Consider the following 22,551-nt stretch of genomic DNA (forward strand, 5'->3'; position numbering starts at 1 on the left):
CCTTTCATTGGTAACAATAGCATAGTCTGTAAATACGCCAACTTCTTTTTCACCCAAAACATAATGTAAAAACAAAAACCACAAACAACAAAAATCCTCTTACTAACCATGGCTCCCCATAGCATGAATGTACTTCTCTTAACCAACAATTTATTGAATTTTTGTTTATCCTCATTTCCCTCTTTAATCATTCACACCTAAGTTGAAATCTGGTTCTTTTTAGACTGTGCCGTAGTCTATTGAATTAGTTCTCTGTTGCTACATAAAAACTAGCACAAATATATGGCTTAAAATAAGACACATTCATTATCTCTCATTTCAGTAAGTCAGACATCTGAACAGAAGATAAATAGAATCTCTGCAAGCCTTCACAAGCCTGCAGCCAAGGTTTCAGGCAGGACTGTGTTCCCAGCTGGAGCTCAGCTCAGGTCCTCATCCAGACTCATTCACATTGTTGGCAGAATTGAGCCCCGTGTGATATAGGACTGAGGTCTCCATTTTCTCGCTGGTGTGAGCCAAGGGTTGCTCCCAGCCATATGGACCTGTCACAGTGAGACATTCTGCATCTTCTAATTTGGTAGAGGACTCTCTCCACTGCTTCTTGTCTCTTTTAAAGGCTCAAATGATTAGGTCAGTCTAACCCAGAATAATCTCCTTTTCATTGACTCAAAGTTAAATAATCAGGGACTTTATTTCCGTCTGGGAACTGCCATACAACATAACAATCATAGATGTGATACTCCATCACATTCACAGGTCAACTCACACTCAAGGAGTGGATTTATGCTGGACAACTACATAGGGGCAGGAAACTTGAGGGCCCTTTTCAAATTCTGCCTACACAACTGTCTAGGTCATCCAATCTCCAGACTTACCTAGGTTCAAATCTTACATAGCCTTTGATTGACCATCTTTATCCTCCAGTTGCATCAGCTCCATTTTAAAATAAAACTCTCATTACTCTTCACAGGAACTACAGCAATATTCTTATAAATAATTTCCCTGTCCTGACTTGCAAGTGTTTCTAAATTCTCCATATTGATGCAAGTGTGATATCAAAAATAATCTTCATATCACTCCTCATACAGAGTTCTTCATTGCCTTCAACATGAAGTTGAATCTCTTTATCTCTTTACCACAGCAATCAAGGGTATTCCCACTATCACCTAACGCTACTCCAAACCCCACACAGTCAACCTGCGCTTTTTCCTACTACATCAAACTACCAAATGTAGCGTGTTCTTTCACACTGCTACTTTGCTTCATTCATATATATTTCCCATGTTTCTTTGAATGAGCCTAAATTCCAAATTCTAAAGATTCATTGTTTTCTCTTTTGCTTTATTTTTACATTCAACATTAATGTATTACTTCTGGAAGCATTTTGTGGCATCGCCTTTTCTAGATCAAGTCAGAAAGAAATGCTTCTTCCTCTGAATTCACCTTCATTTTGATTATACATCTGGATTAGTAGTTGTTCTACTGTGTGATCATAAATTTCTCAAAAATATGTCTCTTTAACTAAAATAAGCCATGGCAGAGGGTGGGGTAGATAATTGTTTATCTACCCTTTATTCCCAATATCTTTCATTGTATTGTGCAGTGTGAGAAGATAATAGATGGTTTTTGATATAATTTAAATCCAAGAGTTATAAACTGACCAAGGACTCTGGAAATACATCAGGATCTCCATATATTCCAGTGTTGACAATTCATGCCACATAGCCTGAAATTATTCATGTGACTATTGGAAGAATCTCACTGAACTTTCTTTTATTCTAAAAAAAAATGAGAGTACTGTGTGTGTGTGTGTGTGTGTGTGTGTGTGTGTGTGTGTGTGTGTTCGGGGTTTTTTATGGAAGATTCTGTCTTAGCATTTTAAATAAACTTTCACGTGCTTCCCTCCATTTTTGATAATTATTCTCCCTTACATAAATACAATATTCCAGCCCACTGTAGAAGCATGCTGCAGGTTCCGTGCAGGACTATATCCCCTGAATATAGAAAGTCACTAATATGGTTATGGGGTCAGGTACACCTAGGCTCAAAGGCTGGCTCTCCCACCAACTAGCTGAAGTTCTCCAAATAAGCGCTTTATATTATATTCTACTTCTGTGAAACTAGTAGTCTACCAAAAGCATTAATGTGTGCAGATTAAATGAGATAGCATTTATAAAACATTTAATCAGCTAACTAGTGTATGGGATTCATTTAATAACAGTAAATGTGGATGAGGATGAGGATGATGTTGGTGATGGACAAGGGCAGTGGTGCCAGTGCCCTGTTGGTGGTGTTAAAACATGACACAACCAACTGGAAAACTCACCATTGCAAAGGCAGGCTAACAACTTGTTGTAAGCATCAAGACATATGGTCCATAGGGCAAAGAAACCCAATCAGTTAGAGTATGGTGTCCCCAAATACAGATTTAGGGGGGAAACTTTTCACAGTTTTCCATAGGCACCCATGAGCCCTCATTGCAGTTAATAAATCTCCCTCATTCTTAAAGGAAAATGGTATGTGTAAAGTCTCATTTTCCCCTGAATGCAGTAGTTTTACTTACAAAGTATGGAGACGTGTCTTTCCTGCCCTGTTTGTCAGGAAGGGCCTCAGCAGCTGGGGATGTGTTATATTCAGGGATAGATGACATATATAAGGAGCCAAGACTCAGGTTCCTGAAACCTCTTAATCAGAAAACTCCTGGGAAATAGTAGGACTACCTTGTAAAGGGATCTCCATTAGCAGAGCTTGGGAGCAGGGATAGCTTTCCTTTTGTTTTTTTCTTTTCCTTTTCACGTCATCCTGTTCCCTTTCTTTTGCCAAATGTGCATTTCTTCTCATATTGCCTGAGAATGCTGCTTAAGATTTTTTTTTTGGTGAAAAATGTTCATGTAGAGAATTATAAAACAAAATGGAAAAACTTTAAAGTATATTAACATTAATAATATCAATTTTAGTTATAGGAATAATCAAAATGAAAAAATGTAAAATATTCCGTTATTTAATTTTATTGTTGTTGTTTAAGATTTTATTTTTTAGAGTAAGTTTTTTTTACTGTTGTTCAAGTACAATTGTCTCCATTTTTCTCCCACAACTCCTCCCGCCTCACCCATCTCCAACCTCCCACCCTCTATCCTACCCCCCTTTAGTTTTGTCCATGTGTCCTTCATACATGTTCCTGAAAGCCCTCCCCCCATTTTTCCCCCTATTCTTCTCTCCCACCTCCCCTCTGGTTACTGTCAGTGTGTTCTTAATTTCAATGTCTCTGGTTTTAGAGCAGTTTTAAGGACACAGCAAAATTGAGAGGAAAATACAGGGAGTTCCCAAATACACCCTCCCCCCACACATATAGCTTTCCCCAACAGCACCATCCCCCACCAGATAGTGCATTTGTTACAACTAATGAACCTGTATTGATTCATCATTATCACCCAAAGTCCACCTGAAAACTCACCTTTCTTAGATTCTGTGATTCTTAAACCACCCTTGAGTTTCCTTGCACTGAAACTACTGAGCCAATATAAATAACTATTTTTGGAAATAACTCTTTCCCCCTCTGAGAATTATTTTCCATAACCAGACCACCAAGACCACAAAAATAGAGAGCTCCCAGTACAGAGCTTCACATTCACTGCTATCACAACAACATGCATCGGTCTCATTAGTTCTTTTTTAAGATAGAACAACTAAGGCAAAGATTAGAAAACAGGCTCAGAGGAATCAAGTTCTCACATTCACCCAATAAGCCAGTGGCAAATTCAGGAATTGAACTTTTTTTTCCCTGACTCTAAATGCCATGTTTTTGCCAATCCTTACTTTAAAAAAAACTTAATTTTTTTAAATTGTGGAATAAATGAACACATGTTCATGGCTGTATATGTGTAATAAGTATTTTAAACATTGCAGCAATTATTTTAAAATTATCACAGCAAATGAATACATTGAATATATGGTATACTAACAAATTTACCAATTTCTGAACTGTTGTCTTATAAACTATCTGAAGATTATACAGCCCCCAACATATTCAGAAAAAGATTTCAATGCACTAAACACTGACCTCATGCAAAAAATAAATTTGTGGGTCTGGAAGGGGAGGTCATTTAATTTTATCATGTTCTCATTAAAGAGTCATTCCAGGAAACCGTGTTTGTTTGTTTGTTTGTTTGTTTGTTTGTTTGTTTGTTTTTGGATAAATGTGATGTGTAGCACTGTGTAAGTTTAAGGTGTACAGTGTGTGTTACTTTGATATATGATTTCTCATATACCAGTATTTATTGCATTAATTATTGTATAATATTGTCAGTGGTCATTATACTGTGTATGAGAGCTCTGTGGCATTTTTACTACTCATTACAAGTTCAAACACTTAGATACCATCACTGTTATCTACCTCCTACTCCTTGGTAATCACCATTTTACTCTGTTTGTTATAGGTGTAGCTTTTCTAGATTCCACATGTAAGTAATATCATACAGTTCTTGTCTTTCTTTGTCTAATTTATCTTACTTAGCATAATGCATTCAGGGTCCACTCATGTTGTTACAAATGAGAGAATATATTATTTTCTCATGGGTGCACAATATTCCATTGGGTGTATGTACCACATTTTTATTCATTCATTTGTGAATGGGTATTTGTGTTATTTCCATATTTTGGCTAGTGTGAATAATGCTGCAATAAACATGAGAGTACATATATCTCTTCCAAATCCTGTTTCATTTCTTTTGAGTATATACCTAGAGGTGGAATTGCTAAATTATATGATAGATCTATTTTTATTCTTTGAGGAACCTCCTTATTTTCTATAGTGCTTCAACCCATTTATACTCCCACAAACAATATATAAGGGTTCCCTTTACACTACATCCTTGCCAGATCCTGCCGTTTCTTGAGGAGAGAGCCAAGAGAAAGAGAGAGAGAGAGAGAGAGAGAGAGATTGCCCTCTTAAACCATCTCCAGAGAGGTTCTCTTTTGCCAGAAGACATAGGGAGTTCTCAGGAAGACAGTGACAGAGCTATCAGATTTGACAAAGAAAGCTTTTATAAAGAGAACTGGTCTCTTACCAGAGCTGTCTGGTAAGAGACATTTTCCCAGCAGAAACACAAATTCCTAGGAGAGAACTCTATATAGCTGTGTCCTGCTAACCTTTTGTGGCCTGAATGACAGAGTATAAAGGGCAATTTATTTTCAGTCTAGCTCACTTTTACTTCCCCAAATGTAGTCCTGGGGAAGAATTTCAATTCAAGTTCAACAGTAATTCAACCCTGAAGACCTGCAAGTCAAAACTTTCATAGGGCAAAAGTAAGGAACAGATGGCATTGATGAATTACCCATAGGTTTGCTCACAAGTGGTTTGCCAGTATCAGAGCAATCCTAACATATAGAACCCAGGTAGGAAAGGAGTTATGCAGCATTTCTTTTATGATTATCAAAGTATCCTAAAACTTTTTGTGATGGCAGTTGCACAACTCTATGAATACAACAAAACCATTAAATTTTGCACATTCAATGGATTAATTGTGTTGTATGTGAATTGTAACAGTAACAATATTGTTAACATGAAAAACAATGATGAATTCAAGATTATAAGAAAAGTGGAGAGAATACACATGCCCAAACTACTCTGAACCTAGAATAGGGAAAATATGCATTTGAAATAAAGATTAAACCAATAGTATATAATAAATCAAGAGTACAATTAATGATTTATAAATTTGGGAAAATCATGAATGACAGAATAAATTGTTGACACAAGGCTTCTTTTTGGACTGAAACATACTTTGTTGCATTATTTGCTATTACTGCATAAAAACTAGCACAAATTAATGGCCTAACACAATACTTTCATTATCTCACATTTCAGTAAGTGCATAACATAAACAGAATCTCTGTCCAGGATTTCACCAGCCTAAAATCAATGTTTCAGGCAGGACTGTGTTCTCATCTGGAGCTCAGGGTCCTCATCCAGACTCCTTCACATTGTTGGCAGAATTGAGCTCCTTGTGGTATAGAATTGAGGTCTCTGTCTTCTTGCTGATGTGAGCTGAGGGTTGCTCTTAGCTTCCAGTTATTTGGACCTGTCTGCAAAAGGACATTTAGCATCTTCTAATCCAGCAGAGGAATCCTCTGTCATTCCTTATCTCTTTTAAATGCTCAAATAATTAGCAGATTCTCCCTTTTGATGAACTCAGAAGCAAATAATCAGGGTACCTCATTTACATCTGTAAACTCCCTTTGCTGTACAATGTAACATAATCACAGATGCAATACCCCATGACTTTCATAGGTCCACTCACACTCAAGAGGTGGACCAGCATTTAGGGGTCAGGAACCTTGAGTGATCTCTTAGAATTCTGCTTACACAACTGTCCAGGTCATCCAATTTCCAAACTTACATAAGTTCACATCTTACATGGCCTTTGATTGACTTTTCTTATTCTCCAGTTGCATCACCTCCATTTTAAAATAAAACTCCCATTAGTTTTTGAAAGAACTACAATATTCTCATAAGTGATTTCCCTGTCCTTAGTTGCTAGTGTTTCCAAATTCTCCATATTGATGCAAATGTAATCTCAAAAATACATCATCACATAAGTTCTCACACAGAAATAGCTCATTATTGCCTTTAGCACAAAATTGAAACTCTATCTTTTTACCACAGCAGTCAAGAATCTTTGAAATACCACCAAAACATGCTCTCACTGGTACCCAACTTCTCCCCAACCCCAGAAACCTTTTTATATAGTCATCCTGGTTTTTTCCTAGTCACTAAACTACCAAACACAGCAGGTTCTTTTGCACTGCTATGCTTTTCTTAATTCATGTACTTCCCACTCTTCTTTGAATTGAGCTAAATTCTTCAGGCTCATTATTTGCTCCATTGATCCATTTATAAATTTAACATTAATTTATTTATTTTAGGAAGATTTTGTGACATCACTTTCTCTACTTCAAGTCTGAAGAATTTACTACCTCTTCTGGAGAAACATCTGTTTTTATTTATACACTGAAATAGTTGTTATTTCATTTCATAATCATAAGTTCTTTGGAAAAAAAGACTTTCCAACTAAAATAAGCTATAGGCAGGTAGATCATTGCTAATTCATCATTATACTTCAAATACCTTGCATTCTTTTCTGTATAATGCAGGATAACAATATATACTTGATGTAAGTTAAATTAAAGAGTTCTAAATCAAGGAGTTTGAAAATCTATCACATTTTTGTTTTGCCTATTTCAGTTATGCTGTTTCCTGAAATCACACAGGTGGTTTTATTGGCCTTATCTTACTGAGCTCTCCCTCCTTCCCACAGAGAAATTTGTGTTTGTGCCTCTGTGTGTATATATGGTTCTTTTGTTGTTTTATGATGGAAGACTCTGTTCTTTTATTGTACATGTTTATGTCCCCCATTTATTGATAGTAACTCTCTCCTTTTATAAATTAACATTGCAAGCCCACTGTAAAAGCATACTGCTAGTTCTGTGGAGAGCTACTGTGAGTTACCTCTCTCCGTGATTACAGAGTCAGCTATATATTGATAGGGTCAGGCAAGCTTAGATTCAAATGCTGGAACTGTCACCAACTAGCTGAGGTTCTCCAAATAACAACTTTACATCAGATTCCACTTTTGTGAAATTAGTAGCTCATCTGTAAAGCATCTAATATGCTATCAAACTTAGTAGTAGGAAGCATTTAATCATAGGAAGTGAGAGTGAGGATAAGGATCGTGGTGGTGGTTGGTAGCAGTACCAACAGCTGGCCTTAGGGGACAGTTTTGAAATGTAACTCAACCCAAAACTCTCATTTCACCAATTTAATGGGCACTAACAACCTGCTCCAAGCAGCAAACATATGCCCCATGGATTAACTGAACCCCATGAGTTAGAAGAGAATGTAGCCACAGGTACAGATTGAAGGAAAGAGCTCTTTGCAATTAATAAATCTTCCTCATTCTTATAGAAATCCAGTGTATGCCATCTGATTTTCCCGAGTACAGTATTTTTACTTATAAAGTATGGAGATGTGGTATTCCTATGCTTGTTCCCAGGAAAGAGCCTGAGGAGCCGGGGAGATGTTTTACTCAGCAATAGATGACATACATAAGGAGCCACGACTCAGGCTGCACGAAATCAATTAATCAGAAAACTCCTGGTGTTCGTCTTTATGGCCCCCGAGTGTGAAGCTTCCTAAGGTTTCATTATCCCTCACAATTTCCTTCCATTCTGTCTCATTGCACTTACATTTGCAGGGACTGATGTTGTAGTTTCTTGATTGTAAGTCTTGAAAAGATTTTGTTACAAGTTTGTGAGGGTAAAATGAAACAAGAACAACTGCTCTGTGAATGGGCTCACTCCTGATCCCCACACTACCCCCTTACCCTGCTGATAAATGTATTCTCCAGCATCACATGGATGAATTTTATACTCTCTTCAGAAAACTTTCCATTGCTGCCAAGAACAAGTAAATGCATAAAAGCTTCATTAATTCTCTCACAAACACTTTATCTACCACATTTCAGAGTTTTTCACTGGTGATACAGAGAATAGACCAAAGTCACCTCCCTTTAAATGTTCAAAACCCAGTAAAGGGACAGACATAAACTTGGTGATTACAACAGGGTATGTTTATGATGAGCACAGAAAAGCATGTTTTCATCTGCAGGAAGATCAGCCCAGGTCTGCCAGGAAACAAGGGTGCACAGACCATAGAAAGAACAGAGGTGACTAATAACATGTTCCAAACACCTGGAACCCTGGGTTGAAGTCAGTGAACAAGTGAGGAAGCAAAACCAAGAGGCAGGATCCACATCATGGAAGTTCTGGCATTCTGAAGCATTTGAATCTAAATAACATAACAGAAATAGCTCAGCTAAGAGTTTAATCTTTCTCCTATCTTAGAAAAACAGATTTCTACAGCTCCTTTTGAAATAACTGTGGAAGTCAGGTACCTTATTTGAGGCTCCAAAATATATTGCAGTTCCCTGCTCAATGTCAATATCAACCTGAATGGTAAGACTATCAAAATTTCCATCTAAGGCACAGAATATCCATTATACAGAACTATCAATTTAGAAATATTTGCAAACAATTGCAATGTTCTCAAAAAATCTTAGCAGACTCTTCATCACTTACTCTTCCAAATTCTGTATCAGACTAACCAGATTTATTATCAGCATTGACTCAGACAACCTTGAGTGAGCATTGTTACAACAGGTCTATTAAAGCAAAATTTATAAAAACGTATAGACCTCTGACAGTGGGCTCTTCTTTTATTTAATGCAAGTGCCTCAGAAATGGCTATTTGAGGAAAATACACACACACGCACAAAATTGCCAGCCACAAGACTAGATAAAGAGCCAGGTTGCCCCCCTAAAGAAACCTAATGGGCTCTTTTTGGATTAACAAGTAACTTTCTACTTACATTTATTCTTGTTTATTATACTTACGTCCCTCAGCCATGAATAATCTGTTCTGGAGAAATAATAATCATACCAAGTAACTGTTAAGAATTACTGAAACCTAGACTTTCCTATTGACCTAAATTACATCAGATATCCCTTGAATAGCTACATGTGCTAGAGGTGATGAGAGTGTCTAGACCCCAAAGCATGACTTCATCCATCCAGGCTTATAGATGTATTTTAGCCATGGGCCTATTCTGTGTCCAGTGAAGTATCTGTGGAAGCACCAGAAGTCCACAAGACCCAGTCCCTGCTGTCAGTGGATTTACTGTATAAGTAGCAGGTTACTAGTTCATCAGAATAGAGTGAAAGTATGCATAAACATGCTTTTTTCAAGGTATAGTTGTGACTTACACTGGTGGATAATAAAATATAAATTACAGGAGACTTTGAAAAGATATAGTATTCTAAAAATTTCCTAAATTAGTTTAGAAAGAAATATTTTTAGCACAACTTTGCGAATTTGCTTGGTCTTTACACTGTAGATTATGGGATTCATTACAGGAGGAATAAGCAGGTAAACATTGGCAATGAGAGTGTGCACAATGGGAGGGGCATGCTTCCCAAATCTATGCACCAGTGACAAGCTGATCATGGGGATGTAGAAAATGGCAACAGCACTTATGTGTGAGATGCAGGTTCCAAAAGCCTTTTTCCGCTCTTCTGGGGAGGCAATGCTGAGCACAGAGTGGATAATTAGAATGTAAGAGAGAAGGATCAGGACAGAGTCCAAGCCAGCAGTAGAGATGACAATAGCCAGGCCAAATGCACTGTTGATCTTGGTGTCTGTGCATGAAAGCTTCATCACATCTGGGTGGAAACAATATGAATGGTGCAGGACATGACTACGGCAGAAGGACAATCGTTTAAGGAGCAGAAGTAAAGGAACTAAAGCTGTTGTCCCCCTAATAACTATTACAAAGCCAATTTTGATGATCCTTGAATTGGTTAAGATTGTGGCATATCTCAGTGGGTTAGAAATGGCCGTGAAGCGGTCAAAGGCCATTGCCAGGAGTACTGAGGACTCCATGAATGTAAAACCATGGATAAAGAACATTTGGCCAATGCAGGCATTAAAGCTGATTTCTTGAGCATTAAACCAGAAAATACCCAGCACAGTGACCAATGTGGAAAAGCACAGTCCTAGGTCTGTGAAGGACAGCATGGAGAGGAAATAGTACATGGGTTCATGAAGGTTCGCCTCAGTGATGATGACAAACAATATCATGCTATTCCCAGAGATGGCAACTGCATAGAGACAACAGAATGGGATGGAGATCCAAGCATGGTAAGTTTCAAAACCAGGGATGCCAGTAAGAAAGAAAACTGCAGGGTGGAAGATGCTCTGATTGAAGGATGGCATGATGAGTGAAAGAAGTAGATTACTCTAGGGGGGAAAAATCATATCTGTAAAAACAGAAGAAAATATTTGCCACTCTCTTCTATATATCAAATAATTTAGGATCACTAGTGAACTTTTCCCATTCTTCAATGGAAGTGCATACCCAGTTATTATTTTCTTAGCTTTGAAGCTGATCTTGGATGAACTAGAGAGACAGAGCACTGTAGAAGACACATAGGTTTTAGCAAGACTTCCACGTGTAATATCAAGGCTCAGTACATTTCCATATTCATATGAAATAGGTTAGATAATGGCAATATGTTTTCCAGTTTTATAATTCTATGATCATGGAGAGGTGAGGTATTTCTGGGCAACCATATGGCAACACAAAATACAATTAATCCTGCTCTTCTTCATTTCTCAGTTTCCAAGGCAAAAACCCTTAAGAGTACATTAAAATTTCTAAGTTCTTTTTAAGTATATTTTATTGACTATGTTATTCCAGTTGTCCCACTTTTCTCCTCTTTATTCCCCTCCACCTTGCATCCCCCCTCTCTACAGCATTCATCCCTCTTAGTTCATATCCATGACTCATACGTATAAGTTCCCTGACTTCTCCATTTCCTATACTATTCTTAACCTCCCCCTGTCTATTTTGTACCTATCATTTATGCTTCTTATTTTCTGTACCTTTTACCCATTTTCTTCCCTCCCCCTCCCCACTGATAACCCTCCATGTGATCTCCATTTCTGTAATTCTGTTCCTGTTCTAGTTGTTTGCTTAGTTTGTTTTGTTTTGTTTTAGGTTCAGTTGTTGATAGTTGTGAGTTTATTGTCATTTTACTGTTCATAGTTTTGATCATCTTCTTTTTCTTAGATAAATCCCTTTGACATTTCATATAATAAGGGCTTGGTGATAATGAACTCCTCTAACTTGACATTATCTGGGAAGCACTTAATCTGCCCTTCCATTCTAAATGATAGCTTTGCTGGATAGAGTAATCTTAGATGTAGGTCCTTGCTTTTCATGACTTTGAGTGCTCCTTTCCATGCTGGAACCCTGTGTTGTGCAGTCTGTCTTGCTCCCTCGTTGTTCTTCCTGGTTTATCCACATGCAAATGTGGGACCACCCAGTCTGCCAGCCACTACCTCACCTCGCTTCCTCTCTGCCCCAGCTGCCTATCTCTGCCCCTCCTGCCAGTCTGGATGAATGTTTCTTCTTAAACTCCTTGGTTGTCAGACTTCCATACAGTTTGATTTTCTTGCAGTTCTGGTTGTTTTTGTTTTTAAATTTGTCATTGTCCTTCTTTTGGTTGTGCAAGGAGGCAAAGTATATCTACCTATGCCTCTATCTTTGCCAGAAGTTCAAGATATATAAATTCTTGTGTACCCAATATGGAAATAAGATAATATTAAATATTCATCAGAAAAATACTTATGATTGAACAAATATGAAACAACTATTGATAAAATCTAAATATCAGGAAAAAGCAGTTAAAATTGTGCAAATACACCATAGTGAGTGATAGATATTAAAATGTTTATACAGGCAGTAACTTGAACCTAACATTATTTAAGGAAAATTCTCCCAAAAGACAGATATCCTAAAGGTAACCTCAACAAAAACAATGAAATTCAATGGAAGCTTTCACACATTAATTGGAGAGGATATCTCAGAAGTTTGAATTTCCATCTTTGCCAAAGGGCATTGAAAATGTATTGGGGCAGTGAGTTCCCTAAGAAACCATCACTGATCTGGACTCACCTCTATTTAGATGATGATGATTATGAATCATCTTCTCTGTTTGAGGATATAAGCATGCATTTACCCAGCTCAATAATTCTATAAAATCAAAGAAGTTCCTCTATATTGATTATTATACTCTTTTTTCCTGATACTTTACTTTTATCTACAGAAGGAATGTATGGTTTCTAAAGTCTGGGTTCCTCTTTCAATCATTGATACATGTTTATCTCAATAGATATGTTTATCTCTATGAAATGGCAGTGTGTACAATGGACAGAGTTAAAATGACGTGGTACTCCAAGAAGGTTTGTACATGACTCTAGCAAAGAAAATATCTGAGTATAAGTTAACTTGATGAGTCTCATTCCAACCGCCAAATCGAATGAACAGGTAGTAGCTTCAACCTGAATGAGAATGATTGGTTATAGGAGACGTAACCAAGGTTTTTCTCTAGATATTTGAAGAAAGAGAAAAATGCTCAGTATAGAAAGCCTCTTGAGGATTCACACACAAAAAAAAATTAATGGCTGCAAAGCTTGACTTGAGACAGTGCCAAACAAAAATAAAATCCAGGAGTTTGTAGTGAGCGCTTTGACATCAGTTGGAAGACAAGCCTCATTTTTTCACCCATGACATACTTGCAAGAACCTCTGTGATGCCCTCCTGATAATGTCTTCAGAGTTGTCAAACTGGGGTCAGGATTGAAGTCACAAAAGTGGTAAAAATATCTTGAAGTAATAAAATCTAAGTGAAAGAAAATCTGAGGAAACAACCCTGGGAAATTTAGCAGTACTTAAGGAAAAGACAAAGGAAATATCTATTATTAAGGCTGTAGAAGCATAGCCACGAAGGCAAAAAGGACCCCCAGGAAAATACAAGGACTTCGTCAGTTTTGCTCAGGTCTATAACCTCAGAGCCAGAAAAAATGCCTGGCACAGTAGCATCTAAGAATATCTGCTGAATAGATGAATGAATTGCATCTAATCATAGTTATAGACCCCAGATGCTTAATATCAAGCACATGTTGTGATCCCAATATATGACCCCCCTCAAGTTAGATGTAAAGTCATGTAACCATGTTGGCATATATTAAAAGAGATGACAAACTAGTGGAATTCTTATTAATCTGGTAATTATTCTTGATACTAAGACTTCATACAAATTTAGACATACTGATAAAAACTTATTTTTCTAGATAAAATTTTAACAACCTTAAAGACGTGGTTTTTAAGTTTAAAGATGTGGAAGCAGGCTCTCAAGTTAAGGCTCTTTTTATGATAGCAAATCAATTAAGAAACCCCAGGGGATTATCTGGGTTTCCAAGCTAGCCTTCTCTTTAATAACAATAGTAATAATGTATTAAATGTATTATGTGCCCCCAAATTTTCTTTATTATATTTTTCTCAGAATCCTTCTTTCCACTGCCCCACATGCTTCTCACAATATCCTTTTTCAACTCAACTTATATAATCAAAGGAACATAGTAAGACTACTCCAATGCAGAGAACCCTATCAGTGGCTAGGACAGCTTTTGTTTTTTATTTTTTTATTTTTAATTATATAATTCTTTTTTAATTTATTTTTAGAAGTTGAGAAGGGAGGGGAAAAGAGAGGGAGAGAAACATCAATGTGTGGTTGTCTTTCACATGTCCTCAACTGGAGACTTGGCCCACAACCCAGGCATGTGCCCTGACTGGGAACTGAACCAATGACCCTCTGGTTCACAGGCTGGCACTCAGTCCACTGAGCTACACCAGCCAGGGCTTAATTCTATATTTCTTAAATCACCCTTGAGTGTTCTTACACTAAAACTAATGAGCAAATGTTAAATAACTATTTTTGGAAAGATATATTTGAATAATTTTTCTCTCCCAAGGAGAATTCTTCCAGGGCTATGATTTAAATGTGCTTGTAACCAGACCACCAAGAATATAGATAGACTTCCCCAACTATAAAGCTTCATATTCATCACTATTACAGTAATATGCTTTGGGTATTATTAGTTATTTTTTATAGATAAGAAAATTGAGGCTAAGAGTAAAAAATCAAGGCTCAGAAGAACCATGTTACTTTCTTCTCTCTGACTTTAAATTGTATGCTTTGTCACTCCTTATTTAAAAAGAACTTCAATTTTTTAAAAATGTGGAATGAATACATGTTCATGGCTTTATAACTATAGTCTATATTTTAATGACTATTTTGAACAATACTGAAATTGTTTTCAAATTATAAAATATATGAATATATATAATACCTGCATGTGTTGAATATATACTAATGAAGTTATCGATTTTCTTTAAATGTGTTCAGAAAATACTTCAATGTACTGAAATACTGACCTCATACAAAGAAGAAGTCCTGGATCTTGAAAGGGAGTTCATTTGATCCTGCCCCCTGCCTTTGAAGACTCTTCTCAGACAGTAGCAGAGAGTCTTTTAAAGCCATAGGGAAAGGTGCTAAGGCTGGGGAAACAGTCTCTCATCATTCTTGCCCCCTTCAACCAGCTCTAAAGATATTCCCTTTTGCCAGGAGAACTCATAGGGAGTTCTCTGGAATGGAGAGCTATCAGATTTGAGAAAGAGAGCCTTTATAAAGAGCCCAGAAGCTTCCTGGTGAGAGACATTTACCCATTAGAAACAAATTCCTAGGGGAGAACTCTATACAGCTGTGCCCTGCTAATCCTCTGAACAGCTTTGAATGGTATAAAATTAATACCACTTAAGAGATAAGTGGTATTAATGAATCTCCCATCATTCATGTGATCATGAGATAGGAATCTTTCATCACATGATGAATTTGCTCCCATCATTTGTCAGTGGCACAGCAATCATAAGACATAAGAGCCCAGATGACAAAGCAGTTTCTGAGTAACTGTATTCACTGAAACCAGTACAATACTACATGGTTCAGAGCCCAAGACCTTTCCTGGGCATTATGAATATCTTGGGCGTTGTTACTAACTTATGCACAGACATAACAAATGATAACTTAAAAGGAAGCAACAAAAAACATGCTCCACATTACTTGTCATTAGAAAATGCAAATTAAAGCAACAATGAGATACCACTACACACCCACTAGAGTGGCCAAAATCCAGAGCACTAACAGTACCAAATGCTGGTGAGGATGGGGAGCAACAGAAACTCTCATTCATTGCCGGCGGGAATGTAAAATGATACAGCCACTGTGGCAGAAAAGTTTGGTGGTTCCTTACAAAAGTATTCATACTCTTACTACACAGTCCAGCAATTCACTTCTTAGTATACACCCAAACAAGTTGGAAATTTATGTCTACACAAAAATTGCACACGGATGTTTATAGCAGCTTTATTCATAGTTGCCAAAACTTGAAAGCAACCAATACAGGGTCCAGTAAAAGTAACACCTGCTTGAGTGAGGTTGGTAGGGTAATAATACAGGTGAATTAATTTATAGTTTTAAGTTGAACATTTTTTAAATGCCATAGGGTGATGCCTGATATAATATTGTTATATTACATATGATTTTATAATGAAAGATCTTTTGTGGTAATAAAAGATTTTATAATAAAAAGATTTCTAGTGTTATTTGTGCCAGACCCTGTATATTTTTCAGTAGGTTAATGAATAAATAAACTTTTATACATCCAGACAATAAAATATTTCCTGTGCTAAAGGAAAGTTAGACATCAAGTATAAGAATACATGAAATAATTTTAAATGCATATTGCTCAGTGAAAAAGCCATATAATTCCAACAATATGACATTCTGGAAAAGGCAAAACTATGGAGACAGTAAAAAGATCAGCGGTTGCTAAGGGCTGGAGGGAAGTCAGATTTAATAAATGGAGCACTGAGGGTTTTCTAAGGCAGGGAGAACAATGTGTATGATACTATAATGGTGGATATATGTCGTCGTACATTTGTCCATACCCATGTAATGCACAAGACCAAGAGTGAACTCTAAAGTAAACTATGGACTTTGAATAATGATGATGGACCAATGTGGAATGATCAGTAGTAACATGAACCACACTGGTGGGTGATGTTGACAATGGGGGAGGCTATGCACATGTGGGGGCAGGTGATGTATGGTCAATCTACACACCTTTCCCTCAATTTCCTGTGAACGTAAAACATCTTTAAAGAATAAAGTCTATATTTTTTTCAAAAGTGACTAAAGAAAACTACAAAACTGTTTCAATCTCTTATGTATCCAACAAAAGCTTACCAAGGCACTAGGCTGTTCTGATAGGTGGCCTAACACTAAAACCAATACATTTACCTCTGCGGTGGAGATAATTAAGCATGTTTAACAGAGTTTATGCCAAAACGGTGGAAACTCATAAATGGCTTCAGCCTTTGTCTATTAATATAGCCTTCAAAAATTAGTGGTAAACTGAGAGGGTTGTTAAGTTTTTAAAATAATAACTAATTAATCATACTTCTTGGCATACAAAGCTGTGCCAAGATTTATGTTGCCTTGCAAAGATATGCTGTATGGAAAGGGGGCAGGGAGTGAGGCAACTGTTTGCGCTAGCATTGCTGCAGAGCAGGCACCTTAATTGTTATGTTTAATTTTTTTTCTCCTTTTAAAAGATTCTAGATCCCTGGGAGAGTCTGGAAAGACACATTCCTTTCCAGAAATTCATCAAGAACCTAATAAAATATGCCATTGTTTTTAGATAGCTTCCAGACAAATAGAAACAGTCCTTCTCCAGAAAGCCCTTCAGCAAATCGGGGAGACATTTTCATAGCCTGGGATAACATTGCCATGAAATGTATGAGACTCAGTGGGAAAAATCGCAATTCGTATAGAAGCTCCCAAGATACAAAAGCAAAGGAGATGCCCAGGCTGTTACAGAGATGCAAATGTGAAAATCTTGCTGCTCATGCTAAAGACTCCAATCTGAATAGTGCTGGTCCCTGAGCAACAGCTGCAGGAAATGTGCAGTTAGCAGAACCTCAGCCTCTTTTCTAGAGCAAACCAAGGGGATTTAAATCATTCGCCACTCCAGGCCTAATTATCAGTGGAAACAGAGAAAAAAAGCATAATGAATGGCTAAGTTTTTTCTAGTTGGCTTGCCCTGAATATTTTGAACACCTTCCGCGTATTCACTTACCCAATTAGAGCTGACACAGCATTGGTTACACTCAAAGTATTTGGAACCAGACAGCCAGGGTCCAACTCTGCTTCATCACTTAATGTGTGACCTTGTGCTAACTATGTAACCACCCACCTCCATTTCTTCACTTTTTACATAAGGAAAATAACTATATCTAATTCACATATTTATTTTATATAATAAGTAAAATGACCCAATATTAATTCATGGAAAAGTCTTACCATTAGTAAACTCTGCGCACATTCAAAATATACTATTTGTCACACTATTATGGTTTTTCATTAATATAGCAATTTAATAAACTGTCATTTAGTGCCAAGTATGTGTCAGATACTGTGTTCCAGACATGAGATGTAAAAGTGTAGTTTCTACCTTCTATCAGAAGTTCCCACTTCTGATAGATAAGGCACCGTTACAATAAGACAGATCTGATTCAGACATTGCTCTGCTTCCGATTTTTTGCTTCCTAGTTCCCTGAGGAATCTGGCCTTGCAGCCCCTCTGGCCCTATCCTGAGAGCAGTGTCTTTCCACCTTCGCTGCTTCAACTTTGCTGAACTTACCTTCAGTTCTCTGAATATGGCACGCTCTGAGCCTTGTCTCAATCTGTTCATCGTGGTAGTACTAAGGTGTTTATTGATTCCTTGGTTCTGCCCCAAATGTAACTCAAAAGAGATTTTACTGACATAAAATTTACATTTGTATAACAATTAAAATAGTTTTTCCTAAGTTTTCTGATTTCAAAACTGAAGATACATTAATGTAAATTGAATGTTGTAGGGGTTTTTTTGCTTTTTGTTTTGTTTTTGTGTTTGTTTTCACTTGCCCTGCTCCATGGTTTCCCAATACTGTGCTGAGTTAGCTTGTGGGACGAAACACCACAGTTGCTCCCTGTGCCTAAAACATTTTCTTGACCTTCTAACTGTTCACAATACTGTCTACTCTCCTCCCCTCCTCCCTAGTTCCCCTGGAAATAGTTTCACACTATTTGTTTCTATATAACAGATTTTTGCAAAGCAATGTAGTTCTTGGCACAGCTCTTTATGCCAAGAAGTATGCTTAATTCGTTATTTTTTATTTACTTAGATCTCCTTTTAGCAATTATATTTGATTAGCTTCCCTTGACCACCTGGGGCTAGGTTGTCCCAACACCTATGCAATCTATATGAATTCTTCCCAAACATGATTGTCACAAGAGTCCCTTAGGTATCTTCCAAAAATGCAGACTATGATTCAGTACATCAAATATATTGCATATCTAACAAGCATTCAGGTGATACCTATGCTACTAGTCCTTCAATAGCAAAGATCTCTACTAATTCCCATTTTAGAGTAACTATAACACAGTATTGTAATTTCTCATATACTTAACCATGTCCTCCACTAGACTTTGTATACATGGGGCAATGTCTATTGCATTCACTGTTATAACCTCAGATCTTGTTTAATAACAGATATATGGTATGCATACAATATTTTTGGAATAATGAATAAAGAATGCTTATGGAAGCATTACAAGATGTAGTAGGAGCAGAGAGGAATTAGATAAATAGGAATAATAAGAATAGCCAGAGAAGTTAAATGAGAGAGGTAAGAATGAGATACATTTCCTTGTCCACTAAAATCGAATGGTTGGTGTTGGCCAAACCAACAGGATAGAAGAACTGCTAATAATTTCACATGGCTGGGTCCAGGAGGAGAGGAAAATGAGACTTTCATCAGACCCTGGAGGGTCAGTAGAAGTTGTAGGACCCTGATATTTTTTATAAATAGTGGCCTAAACAGGACAATCATTAATGCAGTGACCATTTTTTGTTATTGTTTGCTTACTTTAGATTTATTTCTACAATTTGAGTACATTAACCCTAGATTACCTGATATGCCTCGGGGCTCTTGCTCCTGTCTCATACTTTCTCTTTCTTTCAGAACTTGCACTATGCATTGCCCTATAAGACTCTTAGCCCTGATTTCTGCTGTTCCACTTCCTCATTCAGCATGACTATCCATATAAACTGCTACATGCATGAATTTTAAAGATTGAATACCATTTTATGACTAGATATAACATTTTATTTTTATGTCGCTGAGAATTTCTGTTACCTATAGTTTTGACTACTGTGAACAATGCTGCAATTGATGTTTCCTTCTGTAAAACATAGTCTGCACTTCTGATAAATTGCTTTGAATGAATTTTTAGAAGTAGATTATAGGCATGCTGAGGCAATATACTGGAAAATTCACCTCCAGGAAGTTCACACAAACTTCATAAAATACTGCTTAGTCCACTATAACACAGAAACACAATATTGTGTATTATGTTTTAAAAAGTGTTTGTTGATTTGACAGGCAAAATATTTCACTATTAACGGTAGTGAAATATTGATAATAAATAACACTTATTGCAAGTTCCTATGGCACAGTTTTCTTGTTTCTAATTCTGCTCTTTCTTTTTGTATTAACAAGTTTGGAAAACATAAATATGAAGGCAAATGATGTCACAGACTGGCATGTTTCCATGGTTGAATGGTATTGGTTTTGACAACTGCACATTTCTGTTGCTATGTAATTTTATTGAGGGACATTTCGCTCATACTTTAGAAGGTTGAATCAAATTACCAGTGACTCTTTCACTGGGCTGGGTGGAGAGTAGGTCGGTGAGAAGAGCCCTGCTTTGAAAGCCTGTGTACCAGTGTCAGTCAGCGCCATTCCAGTGTGCACACCATTTCCACGTGCTCCAACCAAGGCACAGAGTGCGCATGATACTCCTGCAGCACTATTGCTCTGAGAAAAAAGTCACATTCTTTTGGCCAGGGTAAATATAAATGTGATCCCTTCTAAGTTATGTCTGAGACTAATGGGAATTGAGTCACTGCCCTAGAATTTTCCCAGCCTGGTAGAGAAACTGTTTTCAAAAGTCTCGAGTAGTTCATCGTAAGCAGACACAACAGAACAAACTTTCGTATGTCAAATATAAGCTTACACAAGTGACAACGTCTTAACATTTTGTCTGGCACACAACATGCACATGTGCGATCAAGTTTAGAATGACTTAAACTGGAATTAATGGAAAAATAGTTATGTGAAAATTCTCTAAGAAATTAATTTTAAAAACCAAAAGGGTCCCCAAATATCCCAAGCTTTGAATATTGGTTGTGCCACTTATTAACTGAGAGACCTAAATAATTACTTAAACTATTTAATCCTTGGTAACAGCATAAACCAAAGTAATAATAGATTCTTCTACCAAATTTATTATCTTGTAGTTATGTGGGTTAGAAGTCTGAAATGAGTCTCACAGAGCTAAAATCACAGCATCAGCAGGGCTGCATTCCTTTCCATAGGGCCTGGGAAAGAATTAAAACTCTTCTGTTTTCTCCTTCTAGTTGCTAGCCACATTTCTTGGCTTGTGATCTCTTTCTGTCATCTTCAAAGCCAACAACAGTGGAGCAAGCTCTTTGTATAGTGCCATCTTTCTAGTTCTCTATTTTTAAGAACTCACGTGCTTAGATTAGACCCACCCAGATAATCCAGGATAATGTCCCCATCTGGGTCTTCAACTTGAAACATATCTGCAAACTTCTTTCTTCCATGTAAAGGTAGCATATTTACAGGTTCCAGCCATTAGGACATCATGGGTCATTATTTTTTCTACCACAAAAAAAATTGATATAAAATCTTAGACACAGAATGCATAATAAAATGGTTTTTGGGGAGGAAGCATGAACACAGCCCCCACTACCACAAATTATGCAGTCGAGTTTCCCACATTTGGGGAAATGAGCAGGGCTCAGCACATCCAGAGTGCAACAGATAAGCCTGACCCTGGGAAATCCACCTTCATGATCATGGTATCTCCCCTGCTAGATAAGTATTATTGTTATTTTTTGTTACATTATAAAGAATAAAATATTTCAGGCCAATGCATTTACTGTTGGTGAAACAGACTGGATGGTAGCGAGAGATAAGCCCAGAAGCAGGGAGAATAGTTAAGAAACTGCTGAAATTACCCAAGTGGGAGACACTTGTGCCTTGGTATGTTTGGAGGTGATAGAGAGTATTAAATTCTGGTAATATTTTCAAAGATATTGGCAAAATTTGCAGGTTTGTATGCAGAGCGTAGGAGACAGAAATCAAGGATAACTTTTATGCTCAGCATGGTCCAGAAACGGTGGGGATATCTGAGGATCCAAAGGGGCCATAAGGCTACATCAATCTGTGGGAGCTGTTTGTTTACTAGAGACTAAAGAGGGCAGTAGTTACTTCACCTCAGTTGACATTACTGGCCAGATCCATCACCCACCTACCTAAATTCTGTGATATAATGCACAACCCTCAATATCTGAACACAAGTGGGAAAAATCCCAAATTATTGTGATTAGTTTTTTTCCATCTAGTGGGCTGCATTCTAAAATAGAAAATAGACTGAATTATGAAAAAGTAAAACTCTATTTCTGCACACCTAACTTGCAGACTGAGATTTCCTTACTATATTCATCAAGCATTTAGTTCACCCCTCAAAGATCACCTTATCAATTGTCGTCAACACTGATGACTACTGGTTAATCTGTTTTCTAGGCTAAACTAGAGACCCTGGGCAGTAAGAACTACATTGTATTCTTTTTTAAATCCTCAGCATGATGTTTGGAATATAAGGGCACTCTTATGAAATATGTACTAGATACATGTGAGGATAAGTCAATTGTTTTTTTTCTGCTTAGAAAGAGAGGACACTAGAAAGTCCAGGTAGCTTAATAAAATATGACTCTTGTGAGTAACCATAGATGCTAAAGCATTAGGGAGTAAAGTCTGATTTACATTTGCAAAGGCAGATGCCTTTTAGCAATCTGGTATAAAATTTCATCTTAAAAATTCCTCCTCAGAGTGGCTGTTAATTG

General features: G+C 37.1%; 1 protein-coding gene and 1 non-coding gene across 2 annotated transcripts; both read right to left on the bottom strand.

The window, feature by feature from the left end:
- Window positions 1-9,883: 9,883 nt before the first annotated feature.
- LOC119042125 (olfactory receptor 51F1-like) lies at window positions 9,884-14,935 on the bottom strand. Its single transcript, XM_037135718.2, has 2 exons — window positions 14,894-14,935; window positions 9,884-10,852 (listed from the first exon to the last, which is right to left on the bottom strand). Exons 1-2 carry the CDS (start codon window positions 14,933-14,935, stop codon window positions 9,884-9,886), a joined length of 1,011 nt encoding a protein of 336 aa, XP_036991613.2.
- A 6,430-nt stretch (window positions 14,936-21,365) lies between these two features.
- LOC119042152 (U1 spliceosomal RNA) lies at window positions 21,366-21,528 on the bottom strand. Its single transcript, XR_005081163.2, has one exon. It is a non-coding gene; the product is annotated as a U1 spliceosomal RNA (small nuclear RNA).
- Between the last annotated feature and the right edge of the window lie 1,023 nt (window positions 21,529-22,551).

Source organism: Artibeus jamaicensis, unplaced genomic scaffold (assembly GCF_021234435.1).
Source record: "Artibeus jamaicensis isolate MK-2021 breed Jamaican fruit bat unplaced genomic scaffold, CSHL_Jam_final contig_64, whole genome shotgun sequence".
Classification (NCBI taxonomy): Eukaryota; Metazoa; Chordata; class Mammalia; order Chiroptera; family Phyllostomidae; genus Artibeus; species Artibeus jamaicensis.

Excerpts from the sequence above, each read along its gene's own strand:
- LOC119042125 (XM_037135718.2), bottom strand. The coding sequence starts at position 14,935 with ATGAACTCCCTTTCAAGATCCAGGACTTCTTCTTTGTATGAG. Across the intron at positions 10,853-14,893 it reads GGACTTCTTCTTTGTATGAG|AGTAATCTACTTCTTTCACT; the intron begins GTCAGTATTTCA and ends TTTCCCCCCTAG.